Below are 16,271 nucleotides of genomic sequence, written 5' to 3' on the forward strand. Positions count from 1 at the left end.
TCTCCCGACACTCCTCTGTGACTATTGAATCAGATTGCAACGTCTGATGGTTCGGTCATCCGATGCTCCAGGAATTGAACTACAGCTATGTGCCGTTCAATTCCAGTTGTGATAGCTCAGAACAAACACCAGGCAGGCTGTATGTAAGTTCAACCAGGAATCTCCTTTATTGAAAAATACAGGCTCTTTTATATAATAAAAGAGGAGGTGCAGACCTCCGGCTCATATTACTCTGAACATACACCTGTGACCAGAAACCTAATTAACATGAGCTAATTAACTAATCCCTTTAGACAGCCTAGATGACTCAGACATGACCTTTAGGCCAGACTGGGCGTCTTGTAGCTCAGAGAACCCAATCAACATTATCACAATAGCAGAGTTAATTAACACAAACAACAATGGGGATCTAATGACTCTTAGATCCCATACTAGAGACTTATTTACAATACTCATTCTAGCAGGCAACAGACAGACAGGCAGCTGGAATTGACATCAGCATCCCCTAACAGTATTTGTCCCAGCACTATGAATCAGCCACTATTTCTAATATGGCAAATCCAGGGTCCCCAGAGTCTGTGTGTCCTGGGGGACCAGGACCCGAATCCACAGTAATACCACCTCAAGGGTCCCCAGGCATACAGCTCACAAAGAGCACCGTTCCCCCAAATGCCAGGGCCCACGATAGATCGGCAAGAGGCTAGCATTCAGTCCCTTCCAAAAGTCTCTCTCCCGGCTAGGTCTGTCACATTCAATAACTTAAAAAATTTAAAGAATGGCAGCTGTTAGTACCTATAAAAGGCAGCCAAGAACGGTCATGGAAATATGTATGTAAATCACATAAAAAGCATGGTAAACACAAGATCAACCTTATATGGATAGAGGTATAGGTAAGGGAAAGAAGAAAAGAGTGAAAAGAAGAAAAAGGTAAAAAGAGGCAAAAGACCAGAACAGAGTTAATGTGTCATATAGCTAAATGCATATGCAAAGTCAGTCTGGCAAATCAGAAACAAAATCAGATATATTACAGTAATGGTTTATACGATTGGGTCTCAATGCCAGGGGCACACGTGGCATTGAGGCGCTTAATTCATAGTTTCTTTCTTCGGATCGGTTTGTCCCAATCACCCCCGCGCGGGTCTTTGGGAATAACCGCCAGAGCAATAAAAAGGAGGCTACCGAAGTATCAAATTTATGGTACAGATTAAGATGTCTGCTTATTGAGGTGACCATCTTGCCACCCGCAGAATAGTAAACATGATCCTTGATACGTGATCGAAAGTGGCTAAAAGTTTTGCCCACATAAAATGCTTGGCATCTGCAAGTCATCAGGTATACCACACCTTGCGTATCACAATCAGCATGAAAAGTGGGGACAAAGACTTCATCATTGGGGAGTGCGAAACGAGTACCTGTGCGAACCCAGGGGCAAAGGTGCATTTGCCACATCTGGTAATCCCGTTAGGGGGATGTTGAGACGATCAATTATTAACATAGTGACTTGAGGTAAGTTTATCACGTAACGATCTTGACCTACAGAAAGTAATGTCAGGGGATAGGCTGATATATTTAGCAAGCGACCAATGAGCTGTCAAAATGTTTCGCAATTCCAAATGGTGTTCAGAGTACCTAGTTATGTATCTTACTGTTTGATTGGGTTTGATAGTTTTATATAACAAGGAATTGCGTGAATGACGCAGTGCTCTGTTATATGCTTTGCGCACTAAAGATTTACTGTAGCCCCTTGCTTTAAGGCAGTCACGAAGTTGATTATCTTGTGATTTAAACTCCTCAGTGTATGTACAGATTCGGCGTAGCCTTAAATATTGTGCGTATGGTATGCTACGAATTAATGTATATGGGTGGGCATTATCAGCATGTAACAGTGTGTTACCAGCTGTTTCTTTTTTAAAGAGTGTGGAAGCCAAACGACCCTCACCATCCTTGGTGATGGTGAGGTCAAGAAAGGTAATCTTAGATCTATCGCTGGATACTGTGAACTTTAGAATGAAATTATTGTGATTAAAGAGGTCAATAAAAGGTTTTTAGTGTTGCCGCAGTGCCCGACCAAAATGATAAAATTGTCATCAATGTAACTTAGCCAGCATAGTGCCTGGCTTGTAAATGCCGATAAAGGAGTCATCAGAGAAGATGGTCCGTACCCACCCCCCCAGGTACAGGTTGGCGTTGTGTCTACTATTCTGCGGGTGGCAAGATGGTCACCTCAGTAAGCAGACATCTCGATCTGTACCATAAATTTGATACTTCGGTAGCCTCCTTTATTGCTCTGGCGATTATTCCCAAAGACCCGCACGGGGGCGATTGGGACAAACAGATCCTAAGGAAGGAAACTCTATGGATTGAGCGCCTCAATGCCACGCGTTCCCTTGGCATTAATGAGACCCAATCGTATAAATCATTCCTGTAATATATCTGATTTTGTTTCTGATTTGCCAGACTGACTTTGCATATACATATGCATTTAGCTATATTACACGTTAACTCTGTTCTGGCCTTTTGCCCCTTTTTACCTTTTTCTTCTTTTCATTCTTTTCTTCTTTCCCTTAACTATGCCTCTATCCATATAAGGTTGATCTTGTGTTTACCATGCTTTTTATGTGATTTACATACATATTTCCATTACAGCTCTTGGCTGCCTTTTATAGGTACTAACAGCTGTCATTATTTACATTTTTTTAATCATTGGAAAGTTTGTCTTTTTTCGTATTGCTGTATTTTTTTAAATTACTGCATAGAATGTACTTGCTTTACTGTATCAGTGTACACATCCTAACATTGTCTGGCAGTCTGTCCTCTGCGTCCCCTTGGCCTTTTCAGCGTGGGCAGGCTTCCTCAGGGACTTTGTTCACTATGTGGCCGCCCAGCGACACGCCGTGCAAACTCCTTGCTGGCGTGGCGCATGCATTGGCCAGCAGGGGGAGCCTCCTGGCTCTCACCTCCCGCTCGCCTTGCTAATCACTCCGCACTGTTTCCGTTCTCTGTCAGCGTCAGGACATTGGCCGGCGCGCTCACTGATCGGATGCATGCGCAGTGACTTTTTGGGCGGTCCAGATGACGTCACGTCGGCTCCTCCGATTCAATGACTACGGATGGGACGTGCATACAAATGGCACACGCCCATACTGCACTAAAACAGCTTACCACATCAAAGGCTGCTGGGTTTTCCTAGGCTGCTGGTTCCAGGGGGTCTAATAGATTAAGGTACGTTCTGCCTCTCTAGGCTACCAGGTCGGCATACCTAGTATCCAATTTTTCCTCACCCTATATCCTTACTTGGCCGTATTGTTTACCTTGCAGGCGATTACATCGTTACCATCACCTGCCTTGCTACCTACCAGGTTGGCATCTCCTTCCCCGCTTCTACATCATAGAGCTCTTCGCTGGGTTGCCCTACCATGGAGCCCTTCTTTGACCTTATGACTATTCAGAGGCTCTTTTGGCATTTTTCCCTGCCTTTCCCCCTTCCCCTTCCTGTCCCCTTTCCTTCTCCCCTTTCCCCCTTCCTGTTCCCTTTCCTTCTCCTCTTTCCCCCTTCCCCATTAAGCTCATCTGCTAATATACCTCTAAATTGGTGAGTCCTTTTTGGCTAATTTACTCTAGTATACTTATCCCGTTATGCTCTTTATTCATTCATTATTTAACAAGAACTCCATTGCTCTCTTATAAGGAGTCCCCCTATGAGGGTGGCTGTTGAACTACATTACGTACATGCACCCTATGGCACCAGCGCCCCATATACCGTTTTGGCCAGCTGTTTATTCTTCCCTGGTTTTAAATCTTTTAAATATACAAAAAATATAGCAAGTACTATTTTCCTGTTGCTTTACCCAGCTGTTTGAATATAATTATTTTCCATGGTGGTTATTACTATTTTTAGTTTGATATATCTTTATTAGTATTGGCTTTACTCATTTAATTATTTGTAAATCAACCAAGCTAGTAATATCTTCCTTTTGCCATTACTTACATTGTTATGTATGCCTCCATAGTGATCATACTTGTTCCCTACTGCCCTTTTGCTGCTAGTTGGGTTTGTTTACGCGAGGGTCTTGCTAGCTACGACAACGTTTTGTATTTTTTTTGGTTGTCTCAGTACAAGTGCATTATACTTTTTCACTGAATCACACAGTTGTGCTAATAAGTTTACATACCCTGGCAGAATTTATGATTTCTTGGCCATTTTTCAGAGAATATAAATAAACACAAATACATTTTATACCGTGCACCCTTTAACATCAATGACAGCTTGAAGTCTTTTGTGGTATTTGTGGATGAGGCCTTTTATCTTCTCAGATGGTAAAGCTGTCAATTCCTCTGGCCAAAAAGCCTCCAGTTCCTGTAAATTCTTGGGCTGTCTTGCATGAACTGCACGTTTGAGATCTCCCCAGAGTGGCTCAATGATATTGAGGTCAGGAGACTGAGATGGCCACTCCAAAACCTTCACTTCATTCTGCTGTAGCCAATGACGGATCGACTTGGCCTTGTGTTTTGGTTTATGGTCATGTTGGAATGTCCAAGTACGTCCCATGCGCAGCTTCCTGGCTGATGAATGCAAATGTTCCTCTGGTATTTTTTGTTAACATACTGCATTCATCTTGCCATCAATTTTGACCAAGTTTCCTGTGCCTTTGTAGCTCACACTTCCAAAACATCAGCAATTCACCTCAGTGTTTCACAGTAGGAATGGTGTACCTTTCATCATAGGCCTTGTTGACTCCTCTCCAAATGTAGGGTTTATGGTTGTGGCCAAAAAGCTCAATTTTGGTCTCATCACATAGGAGTTTGAAAACTGCTGAGTGGCATTCTCAATTCCTTGGATATCTTTTTATATCCCTTTCCTGTTTTATACAGTTCAACTACATTTTCCCGCAGATCCTTTGACAATTCTTTTACTTGCCCCATGACTCGGAATCCAGAAACGTCAGTGCAGCACTGGATGAAAGATGCAAGGGTCTGTCAGGAGTGCAGAAACACATCTTTTATACACACACATACTAATTACAAGCCACCAGATCACAGGTGAGGATGGTTACCTTTAATAGCCATTCAAACCCCTTTGTGTCAACTTGGGTGCATGTTATCAGGCCAAAATCACCAGGGTATGTACACTTTTGATCAGGGTCATTTGGGTAGTTTCTGTTGTCGTTATGTTTTTAAAAAAAGTAAACACAGTTGATAATAAATGGCTTCAGCCAAACACTAACCATAAGTGAAAAATGTTTGTGTCATCATTCATATTCTCTGAAAAATGGCCAAGAAATCATAAATTCTGCCAGGGTATGTAAACTTATGAGCACAACTGTACATTTCTTTAGATTTAGCAGTGCAGAGTACTAAGGAAAATGGTGATGTTGTACTTGTATTTGTTTGTTTTTGTGCACACTTAGTGGTGCTGGTTTCTTTTTGTGTTCTTTTTAACCACTTAAGCTCTGGAATGACCAGGCCATTTTTTTTCTATTCGGCACTGCACTACTTTAAAGTGGTAATATACCAGTGTGTAGTGTTTTTTTGTTTTTTTTTCCCTTTTGGAACCTGCAAGGTAAAGGCATAATGTGCTAGTATGAATCACATACTAGCGTATTTGAAACTTGCCTTAGAACAAAGCCCTTCCAGTGGCGCGCTGCCACCGCTGACAAGGCTTCCATCTTCACGGATTCCAGCTGTGTGACAGAAGATGTCACTCCCGTGCATGCGTGCTGGAGCTGCCGTTTATAGCACAGGAATCTGAAGGAATGGCCTCGGTGGCCGTTCCTTCAGAGCGCATGCGCCGGTGATGTAGCTGTCAGCATGTACAGTAAACATCTCCTAAACGGTGCAAGTTTAGGAGATATTTACAGTACCTATAGGCAAGCCTTATAGGCTTACCCGTAGGTACAATTAATCTATGGGCGTTTACTCCAACTTTAACTGATAATTGCGTGGTCATGCAATGCTGTACCTAAGCAAAGTTTATATAATATTTTTTTTTTTTTTTTTTTTACACAAAGTGCTTTTTTGGTGGTGTTTGAGTATCTCTGGGTTTTTTATTTTTTATTAAATACACAAAAAAAGTCAATTTTGAAAAAAAAAAAAAAAAATCCAATGTTTTTTACTTTCTGCTGTAAAACATATATCTTAATACCTTTTGGTCAAAATGTATTCTGCCACGTCATTGGTAAAAAAAAAAAAAAAAAAAAAAAAAAAAAAAAATCGATTGGTTTGGTTTGTGTGAAAGTTATAGCGTCTACAAACTAAATAGGATATATACTGGAATTTATTTTTTTTTAATCGTAATGGTGGTAATCAGTAACTTATAACAGGACTGCAATAGTGTGGTAGACAATCTGATACTGACGCTGGGTGGAACTAGCTAACTGCCACTGACATTAGAGTGATCAATGCTAACAATATGCACTGTCACTGTACAAATGACACAGGGCAGGAAGGGATTAACAAATATGGAGTTTAAGGGGTTAAATAAGTGCCTAACAAGTGTTTTATATGTGTACAGTGTGCTACTTTTACCGGGGATCTAGTTGTTTTCATTCCCTGCTTAGCAGAGAAAGAAAAAGCAACGAGATTCCCTGTCACTAAACACAGCTCTGTGGTGTTTACATTCAGAGCTGTGTTTGGGCAAGATCAGAGCTAATCAGCCGAACACAGCTGCGTCTGGAAGGGCAAGAAAATGGAAAATTGTATCAAATACTTACCGTAATTTTCCTTTCCTGACACCAATACAAGGCAGCATACGTATGAGATAGCTCCGCCTAGAGCTGGGCGATTTTCTCCCCAAAAAAAAAAAAAAATTGCAATTTTTTTTAAAAAACTCGATTCACGATTCAAATTTTTTTTTTTTTTGATAGACACTGCGCCGGTCCTGAGGAGCTGCGGGCAGGACTTTTTCCCCAGCCCTAGCTCCACCCCTATATCCACCCACAGGACCTGTTTAGCACTATAAAAGTCTGACAGAGCTACCTCCCCCATTCTCCATATAAAGCACAAAGGCTTTGAGGACTTTTGGAATGTCCATCTCGTGCAGATAAGCATCTGATTCCACTGGGAAGGATGGAAGCACCCATTCACTGGAGAGATGAAATGTCAATGCCACTTTTGGGACAAAGTGATACAGGGGTCTCAGCATAACCCTGTCTGTCTGGGAAGAACATGGAATAAAGGTTCAGCTGCCCCCAATTCTTGGAGTTCAGACACCCTTCCCCCTGAAGTTATGGCCATTAGGAAAGCAGTTTTTAAGGCGATATCCCATAATGAACAGTCTTCTGTCGGAGCACAAGGAGGGTTTGCTAGAAAATTGAGGACTACTGCCAGTTCCCACTGAGGGAACCCATTTCTCTTGGCGTAGGGCGTAGTCTAAGTACCGCTCTGATGAAGTGCTCCACCAGCAGATTTGCTGCCCTTTTCTTTTGGGTAAAAGCCGAGATGGCTGAAACTTGCACCTTAAGCTAACTTAGCCTGAGCCCCAATCCAATCTGGATTGCAGGAAAGACAGGATTTGAGATACAGTCGGGTCACACCAACATCTAGCTGCAAAGCTTGTGAACCTATTCCACATTCTGGAGTAGATGGCATTGGTTGACCCCTTTCTGGAACTCTGTAAAAGTTCTAATAACCTCTGGAGAACATCCTAAATCTTGTAACCTGTGCCTTTCAATCTCCAGGTCGCTAAGGCCAGTCATGATGGTTGCGGATGCAAGATATCTACTTGCGACTGCAGATGAGTAATCGCCGGCGGAGTGATTGGTGGGCACACACACGGAGATCCATTGCCAGAGAGAACCATTAGCTGCGAGGCCAGTAAGATAATACTGTGATGACTGTCAATCTCCTTTAGGAATTTCAGGATTAAAGAAATTGGAGGAAAGGCATAGGCCAGTCGCGCAACCCAAGGATGGGTCAAGGCGTCCGTCCCCTCCGCTAATGGATGAGGGTGACGTGAGAGGAACCGGCTCACCTTGCAGTTGGTTGATGAGGCAAATAAATCCAGTTGCTGACACCCCCACTCGTGGATGATCTGTTTGAACACTTCGGGGTGAAGGGACCATTCGTTGGGGTCCTTGAATTGTCAGTATAGGTGATCCACTTCCAAGTTCTGACAGCCTGGAAGATATATGGCCCTCCAATCTGAGAGATATTGCTGAGCCAATGTCATGGTTGGTTCCAACTCTCTCAAGAGGGTTTGGCTGTGTGTTCCGCCTTGTTGCTGTATATAGGACATTGCTGCCGTGTTGTCCAGATGGAGCAGGACTGTGCGACCCTGTATGTGAGGCAGCAAGGTGGCCAACGCCATGACTGCTGCTCAAAGTTCCAGAATATTGGCAACTAAGCCCCAAGTGGGAAATTCCCCTCTGCCCTGGATCTTCAGTTTTTCGCAGGTGGTGCCAGCTGCGCTGGCATGTGTGTTAACAATGATCCATGGCTGTGGCCCTAATGGACGATGCTGTTAAGCGTTTGTTTCGTCTACCACCAGAGACTCTGGCACATCTGGCTGATAATCCTGATTGGCTGTGCTAGACAAACTCTCTTCCACTGTATCAGGAAGCCCTGTTGGAAAACTCTAAAGTTTCCGGTGAGCCCAGGGGATCATCGGGATACATGAAGCCATTGTCCTGAGAAAACTCATGCACTGGGATGCTGACATCGCTGGTGCAGCCAACGCCTGTTGGAACTTCTTTCTCGATTTTGGGGAGTTTCTGAAGTGGCAAAGAAACTGTGGCCACCTGAGTATTGAATTGGGCCCCTAGGTAGACCATATTCTGAGTAGGCTCCAGCTGGCTCTGGTAATGCCTGTCCCCCAAACGCAAATCTGAGGAACTGCTGGTATGACAGAAGGATCTGCTGGTAGGCATCCTTACAAGTCCACTGAAATCCTCCAGTCTCCTGGTTGAATAACCTGGATTATGGTATGGAGAGACTCCATCTTGGGTCTCTCTCTATCCGGATAAATTGATTCAGCCTCAAGGTCATTCTGGAGGCGGTCGCTTGAACAGCCAATAATGGCCTTGCGCCAAGGTGAACCAATTTTGGCAGTGGTCTTGCCAGAACTGGGCCCTTTGGGCAGCCTGGCTCCAACCACCTCCTGGGCGGGCCTGGCATTAAAAGGGCTTCTGGGTATCTGAGGAAGCCGCAGGTTTCTTAGCTCTCTGCGATCTTACGAAGGTTGTCTGTGTACCCCTCCAACCCCTTCTGAAGTCCTTGGATTGGCAAAAGCCTCCAAAATCCCGCCCCCATAGTGATCCAAAATCCCGTTTGGCTTCCTCTGGATAGTTGCCCCCTCTGGCGTCTGGACCTTCGATCTTGGGGCAGAAGACCTGATTTTCCTGCTGTATCCCTGGAGATAGTAGTCTCCAGTTTTTTGGCCAAACAGCACCTTCCCATCAAAAGACAGTTTACAGCAATTCTGCTTTGAGGATGGGTTGGCCGCCCAGGGTTTTAGCCACAATGCTCATTTGGCTGTGACTGAGCTGAGCATGGCTCTGGAGAATCATCAAATGATATCTATAGCTGCCTCACCTACAAAGTCTGTTGAGAATTTTATCTCATCAAGAGCCTTGATGATTTTTTTCTTTTGCCAGCTGGTTTTTGATCGCATACTCCAAGTTCTGTGCCCACACTTGCATAGCGCTTACTACGGATGTTAAAGCAATGGCAAGCTTACAAGCACCACCTGCCGCAAGGTAAAACTTTCTTAATTCCATGTCAATGCGTCTATCAAGGATATCACGAAAGGAGGAAGAGTCTTCCATCGAAAGTGTTACATTCTTGGCCAGTCTGGTGACTGCTGAATCCACCATTGGTGGGTTAAAAGAGCCGCATACTCCTCCGTGAGTGGATACAACTTCTGCAACCTATTGGTTGAGGTGGATTTTCTCTCCCCCTTCTCCCATTCCTCCTGAAACAGGCCTCTTATTTTTGTCATTTCTTTCTTGACAGAAATAAGTCCCCCTTTGGAACCCAAAGGCTTGTGCACACTTGCAGCAGGCTCTGCTATTGCACTGAAAAGCAATCTGTGCTTAGTTCACTTATCAGAGGCATTTGATATTATCACGTAGAGGGGACAAGTGTTTCTGCTATGCGATTTTCAAAGAGCAATTTGCACGCAATGTTGCAAGTTGCATGGGGATGGCCCATTCACTTGGCTGCCTTACACCTGCAAAAAAAAGCCCCTGCTCCCATTTAGGAGCGACAAGCTTCGCACAATGTTTTTAAAGGCGCGTTCTATATAGGGGCGGAGTTACATCATATGTATGCTGCCATGTTGGCGTCAGGAAAGCTTATTTTCTATGTTTTCATTTCAATAACACTCCCCAGCCTGTGACAGGAAAGGGTTCCATGTCTCTCTGCCCTCCATCTACGAGCACTTCAGGACCTCTGCTTTGAAAAAAAATTATATAATGTTTGGGGTTGTAAGAAATTTTCTAGCTAAAAAACACTGATTGTTACATTAGAAACAAAAAGTAAGAGAAAAGGCTTGGTCTTAAAGTGGTTAAAGTAGAATTTGTTTTCATTTTTGATAGAGTAAGGAAAGGGTTTAAACCCGTCAGTTTGTTTGTGACATCTGTGTCCCATTCGGGAGATTTTACTTCACTTCCTCTCCCATAGGTAAAACAGGAAGTGAGAGGAAATCCCTGCAGATTAAGGGAATCCCTCTGGCCTCCCGCTAGTATCCCTATTGGAAGATTTCACCTTCATTACTTTTTCAGGGACAACCCAAAATTTGGAATTTTTTGGTAAAACAGGAAAAATAGGGAGGGTTAAAGTGGATATAATCCCAATTTTTTTTTTTTTTTTTATATCATACTGTAGAGTATAAGATTTCCTATCATTTGAGCCCAGTCTTGCCACACAGAGTTAATCCATCTCTGAGCAATCCTCTTTTATTGTTCAGTGAGAAAAATCTTGACAAACTAAGAAAAACTTTGTCAAATCCTCCCCCTTGCTATGAGTGACAGGTGATTTACATCTCGTGCACTAGCCTAAGACACATGCATTATTTTTTTAATTCCCTCCCCCACTCCTTTCTTCAGCAGCTCTGCAAGGATTGGCTGTTCCACACCTCAGCATGATTTGGCATGCTGAAGTCATGTGGTTACTTTCCTGTCTTTTCACTGGATGTTAGAGATCATAGCAGAAGTTCAGCAGAAGTTCAGTGTTAGAAATACACAGGAGAAAATGCATATTGACAAGGAGTGTAGAGGTGGGCTGGGTGTCTACCGACATCACAACTCCACCCACCGAGCTCCAGACAACAGACCCACCCACAGAATCTGCAGTTTTTCAGGTCTAATAACAGACAGAGGGGAGACATTTGACAGGTAAAGATACATGCAGGAGGCATGTATATCCTTATAGATAACCCCTATGGCAGTAGTTTAGAAAGGATGACATTGGGTTTACATCCACTTTAATGTCTAATGGGGACACAGACAGCGATAAAAAAAAAAAAAAAAAATGAATACGTGCTCCAATCCATCTCCACGCAGTCCACAAGAAAAAAAAAAAAAAAAGATTATTTTTAGGCATGCTTAAACTGAATGTAAACCCTCACATATACCCAGTGAAGCAAACAGCCTCAGATGATACACAGAGCTGAAACAAATCTCCCTACATAAGTTTTACATGTATATCTGCTGTTTTCAGCTTTATATTCATTCGAAAGTTCAGATCATGTTAAGTGATTTTCTCATCCTGTTTAGCACTGCAGTGAAGCCTGGGCATAAAGCCAAGACAGCTGATTGTGGAGGAAAAACACACACCCCCTCTCCTCATAGGTAGAGACTTTCAGTTCTGTTCATTGAATTGTTCAGCACTCTGTAATGAGAAATTTTTAAAAATCGCGCTACCCAAAGCTAAACCAAAAACCTATATAGTGATTAATAAATGTGAACCAAAAGCAATATAAAAACAATTGGTGAAATTAATAAGCAGTGCAAATGATATGGACGTCAAAATAAAATAAATGTTTGACATCATCAAATAATCAGTGATCAATGCACAATGTAATGTGGTATACACCAGTAAGTGATAAATTAAAGTCCACCAATGAATGAAAAAACTGTGAATATATTCTTGTCTCCGAATGTTGAGTGAAAACCACCACAATCAACAGGAATGCGCTCTTACCAGAATACCATGACCCCCCCTCACAGAGGATCAGGGAAAGCGTGTGTTGTATTATACACCCCTGGACGGCGTAAGTTATTACGAAAGCGCGATTTTTAAAAATTTCTCTTTTATGTGTGTATTGATGCTGTACATATTAATTGCGGCTTCCAATTTTCTTAGCGCGGTTTTTATATATTCTTGTCCAGCACTCTGTTATAGCATCCCCCCCAACACAAAACTCAGGCTGCTTTTATCTCCCGTGTCGGAGAACATGTCAGAATTTCTCATGCTGATAACAGAAGAACAGAGCAGGAGAAAGCTACAGGACATAGTGCTTTGAAGAAAGATAAGAAAAAACACTGCAGATTAAATTTCATGAATCGGGTTTACTTCCACTTTAAACATCCCCTGTATCAGCATGTGCCGACGTCATCAGCACATGCGCACTGAAGCAATGGCACAAACTGCTTCAGCTAGTGTGCCATTACTGGCGGCTTCCACGAGCATGCACGGGCGCGACATCATCGCAGCTCCGGCCAATCACAGCGCCAGAGCCCGCGATACCCGGAAGTAACTCTGGGAGCAATGTTGCCGGCTGGACCAGTGTAAGAGGACCACTGCGGGGGCTTCAATTTAAGGTAAATATTTCATAATGAGCTAGTATGTTATGCATACTAGCGCATTATGCCTTTGTCTTGCAGATGTTTTAGTTTTTTGTTAGTGGGTTTACAACCACTTTAAGGCCTGGTTCACACTAATGCATTTTTTAGTGTATTTTCAGTTTTGCAAAAACACACTACAGTGCATTTAACATGGTTTCCTATGAATGTAGTTCACATCTATACATTTTATGGAAAGGGCCAGGGACTTTTTTTCTGGTTTTTGGTTCCATAGACCTTAACCACTTCAGCCCCGGAAGATTTTACTCCCTTCCTGACCAGAGCACTTTTTACAATTTGGCACTGCATCGCTTTAACTGACAACTGCGTGGTCGTGAGATGCTGTACCCAAACAAAATTTGCATCCTTTTTCCCCACAAATAGAGCTTTCTTTTGGTGGTATTTGATCACCTCTGCATTTCTATTTTTTTTGCGCTATAAACAAAAAAAAAACAAAAAAAAAAAAGGAGCAACAATTTAAAAATAAAAACAGTATTATTTACTTTTTGCTATAATAAATATCCCCAATTAAAAAAAACAAAACAAAAAAAAAAAAAAAAACAAAAAACACATTTCTTCATCAGTTTAGGCCAATATATATTCTACTACATATTTTTGGTAAAAAAAAAAAAAAAAAAAAATTATAAAATCGCAATAAGCGTATATTGATTGGTTTGCGCAAAAGTTATAGCATTTACAAACTATGGGAAAGATTTATGGCATTTTTATTATTTATTTTTTTACTAGTAATGGCGGTGATCTGCGATTTTTAGCGGTACTGCAACATTGCAACAGACAGATCGGACACTTTTGACACTTTTTTGGGACCACTGACAATTATACAGCGACCAGTGCTATAAAAATGCACTGATTACTGTGAAAATGTCACTGGTAGGGAAGGGGTTAACACTAGGGGGTGATCAAGGGGTTAATTGTGTGTTCCATCAGGGTGTTCTAAATGTGTGGGGATGGGAGTGACTAGAAGAGGAGACATATCATTTTTCTTACTTAGTAGGAACAAACTATATGGCTCCTCTCCTCTGACAGCATAGGGATGTGTGTGTTTACACACACATCCCCGTGTTGGCGCTCGTGATCGGCGGCGATAATGCCCGCCAGCCACATGCAGCGGGCACGCACCCTCTAGTGGGCGAAAAAGGGTAGGACGTACCTGTACAGGGTTTCACCCAGGAGAGCCATTCTGCTGCAGTAAATGTGCGTGAGCCAATCAGGAACCGGTTAACAGACCAAAAATGTATATTGAAAAACGCAAAATGCACCTGGAATATGCAACCTGCAAAGGTGTAAACCAGGCCTAATGTCAATTTACAAAAAAAAAAATTCTATTTATCTTATGGTGCATGCATTTGATATTTTAGAAATGTATATAATAACAAATCAGGGGAACTCTGCACTGGCCAGAAAGGTCCAATTCATACTAGTGTGGTGACTGGCATTTTTCCGCACTGTTTTCTGTGAATTCTGTTCACAATGAAATGCAGCCCGGAGCTGCACTGCAGCGATCTGCAATAAAATGCAGACATCCTATAGTTTTTTGCAGTGCACTAGGACAGGATCCCATGTCATGGTGCAGCATACCATGCTGCTGTGCAATGACATGAAGCCTAGGTTCACATTGATGTGATTTGGCAAATCGTCAGAAACTGCCGGCAATGGCACCATCCGAATCGGTGCAGCGCCACACCGCTTTCCAAAAGTAGTTTCTGTACTACTTTTGGCGACTTTAGGAATGAAATCCCACTGTCAGTGTTAACCTAGGCTTAGACCCCATACACACTATTAGATTTTCTGTAGATTTTTGTCTTCAGATTTACCAAAACCATGTGGTGCACGAGCCTCCTTGATTGCACGCAAATTGAAACTCTTAAGGTTTGACCTCATATTATATGGTTTTGGTAAATCTGAAGACAAAAATCTGCAGAAAATCTGATAGTGTGTATGGGGCTTTATTGTCGCTTTTGTACACATCAAATAGGTGGAGTGTAAAATAAGATAGAATAAAAAAGTGAGCTGCGTGATGCACTGAATGGTGCGCCACCTCACCCTTTACTGCTGGCTCACTGCAGCTGGAAAGGACCGCTGCGGTTTAATGTGCAGCAGCTCTCGGTTTAGTTGTGATTGGCACTAAGTGAAAAGAAAGCAATGCATCAGTGTGGGAATGTAATGCTGTTAGTTTATGAATGTAAATAATTTTTAACACTGCACCACAGAGAGCGTGTTCTGCAAATGTAGGTACACCAACAATATTTTCATACTTTCACAGTTTGTCTTCTTTGATCTCACTCTGGTGCAGTGTTACGGCCTGTGAAAAAGAAATAGAGAAAATGAACAACAAATAATACTAAATTAAGTGCTACACAGAACATTTAAGTATTTACAATCTTTTTCAGGTGGCACAGCTTTTGGCCAGTTTAATTTTTGTAGCAGGGTCGCTTTAAGTAGTTTAACACTTCTGGTTAGAAGTGTTAGTTCAATCCCCCTCCCCCTCCCCCCCCCCCCCCCCGCACACTGACTAGTTTGTTTATCCATCCCATAAACTAAAATAGAGAATCTGTCATCTCTTTAAAAACTAAATGTTCACTATGGGTGCAGCCGACAACTCCAGGAAAACTGTCTAACGTGACACCAAGAACCTAAGCTTGCAATTCACATTTTATCGCTTCCATATATTTACCTCCAACAACTTCCCTCGCGTCTCCGCTCTATACTCTTCGAGAAAAGAACGTACTCAGTACTTCCTGCAAGCCTGATTTTCTTCCGGGTAGTGCGTTTCAACAGCGCCTACGAGCTGTGCGTTCCAATATCTTTTTCCGGGACCTGCGTGCTACGTACGTTCACATCCCACGTGCCGGGATACTACCAATAGTAGCTTCTCTACGTCCCTTATCTGACCTCACTTAGATTTACCCACACGTTCTGTGTACATGAGATTTCTCTCATGCAGGCCACGCCTGCTTTTTTCCCAACAACTTCACCTCTCGGCTAAATGGAAATGCGCGCATGCGCAGTGATTACCGCGTCGGTTTCCATGGCGATGCATGTAGAAAACGGGCCTGTATTTTGAGTTCCAGATGGCGCTCCCCGGTCTGGTTAGGCGACAGCTGAATTCCGCGACACGAAATATATTTATTGATGTTAGGAGGACCATGTCACAAAAGGGTGAACTGACAGAGGCTTGTGGTGAGGAACAATGATCATTGCTTTGTGTAACATCATTTCTTTTAGAACTGCAGATGCTGTTGTCAATTATAAACAAAACCTAACAGTTGTTAGTCTTAAAGAGGTTGTAAACCTCCTTGTGTATCTTGTACCTATAGACAAGCCTAGAATAAGGCTTACCTATAGGTAATGTAAATATCTCCTAAACATGGGCCATTTATGAGATATTTACTGTATACTGCACTGATGATGTCATCGTCGCATGCGCTCTGAAGGAATGGCTTCCCGTGCCGTTTCTTCAGGAGCATGTTG

The 16,271-nt window shown here is 42.6% G+C and overlaps 2 protein-coding genes across 2 annotated transcripts in view; one reads left to right on the forward strand and one right to left on the reverse strand.

Annotated features, from left to right (window-relative positions):
• Positions 1 to 14,073, reverse strand: part of LOC141106311 (uncharacterized) — a 225,141-nt gene extending 211,068 nt beyond the window's left edge. Inside the window, exon 1 of the mRNA XM_073596983.1 lies at positions 13,951 to 14,073. The gene's annotated coding sequence lies outside the window, so the exon portion shown is untranslated. The remainder of the gene's footprint in view (positions 1 to 13,950) is intronic.
• Positions 14,074 to 15,704: 1,631 nt separating this feature from the next.
• The window catches only part of TMEM17 (transmembrane protein 17), a 111,695-nt gene continuing 111,128 nt past the window's right edge, over positions 15,705 to 16,271 (forward strand). The window contains exon 1 of the mRNA XM_073596984.1: positions 15,705 to 15,980. Within this exon, the coding sequence (XP_073453085.1) occupies positions 15,872 to 15,980 (109 nt within the window). The 5' untranslated portion in view covers positions 15,705 to 15,871. The remainder of the gene's footprint in view (positions 15,981 to 16,271) is intronic.

Source organism: Aquarana catesbeiana, linkage group LG08 (assembly GCF_042186555.1).
Source record: "Aquarana catesbeiana isolate 2022-GZ linkage group LG08, ASM4218655v1, whole genome shotgun sequence".
NCBI lineage: Eukaryota > Metazoa > Chordata > Amphibia > Anura > Ranidae > Aquarana > Aquarana catesbeiana.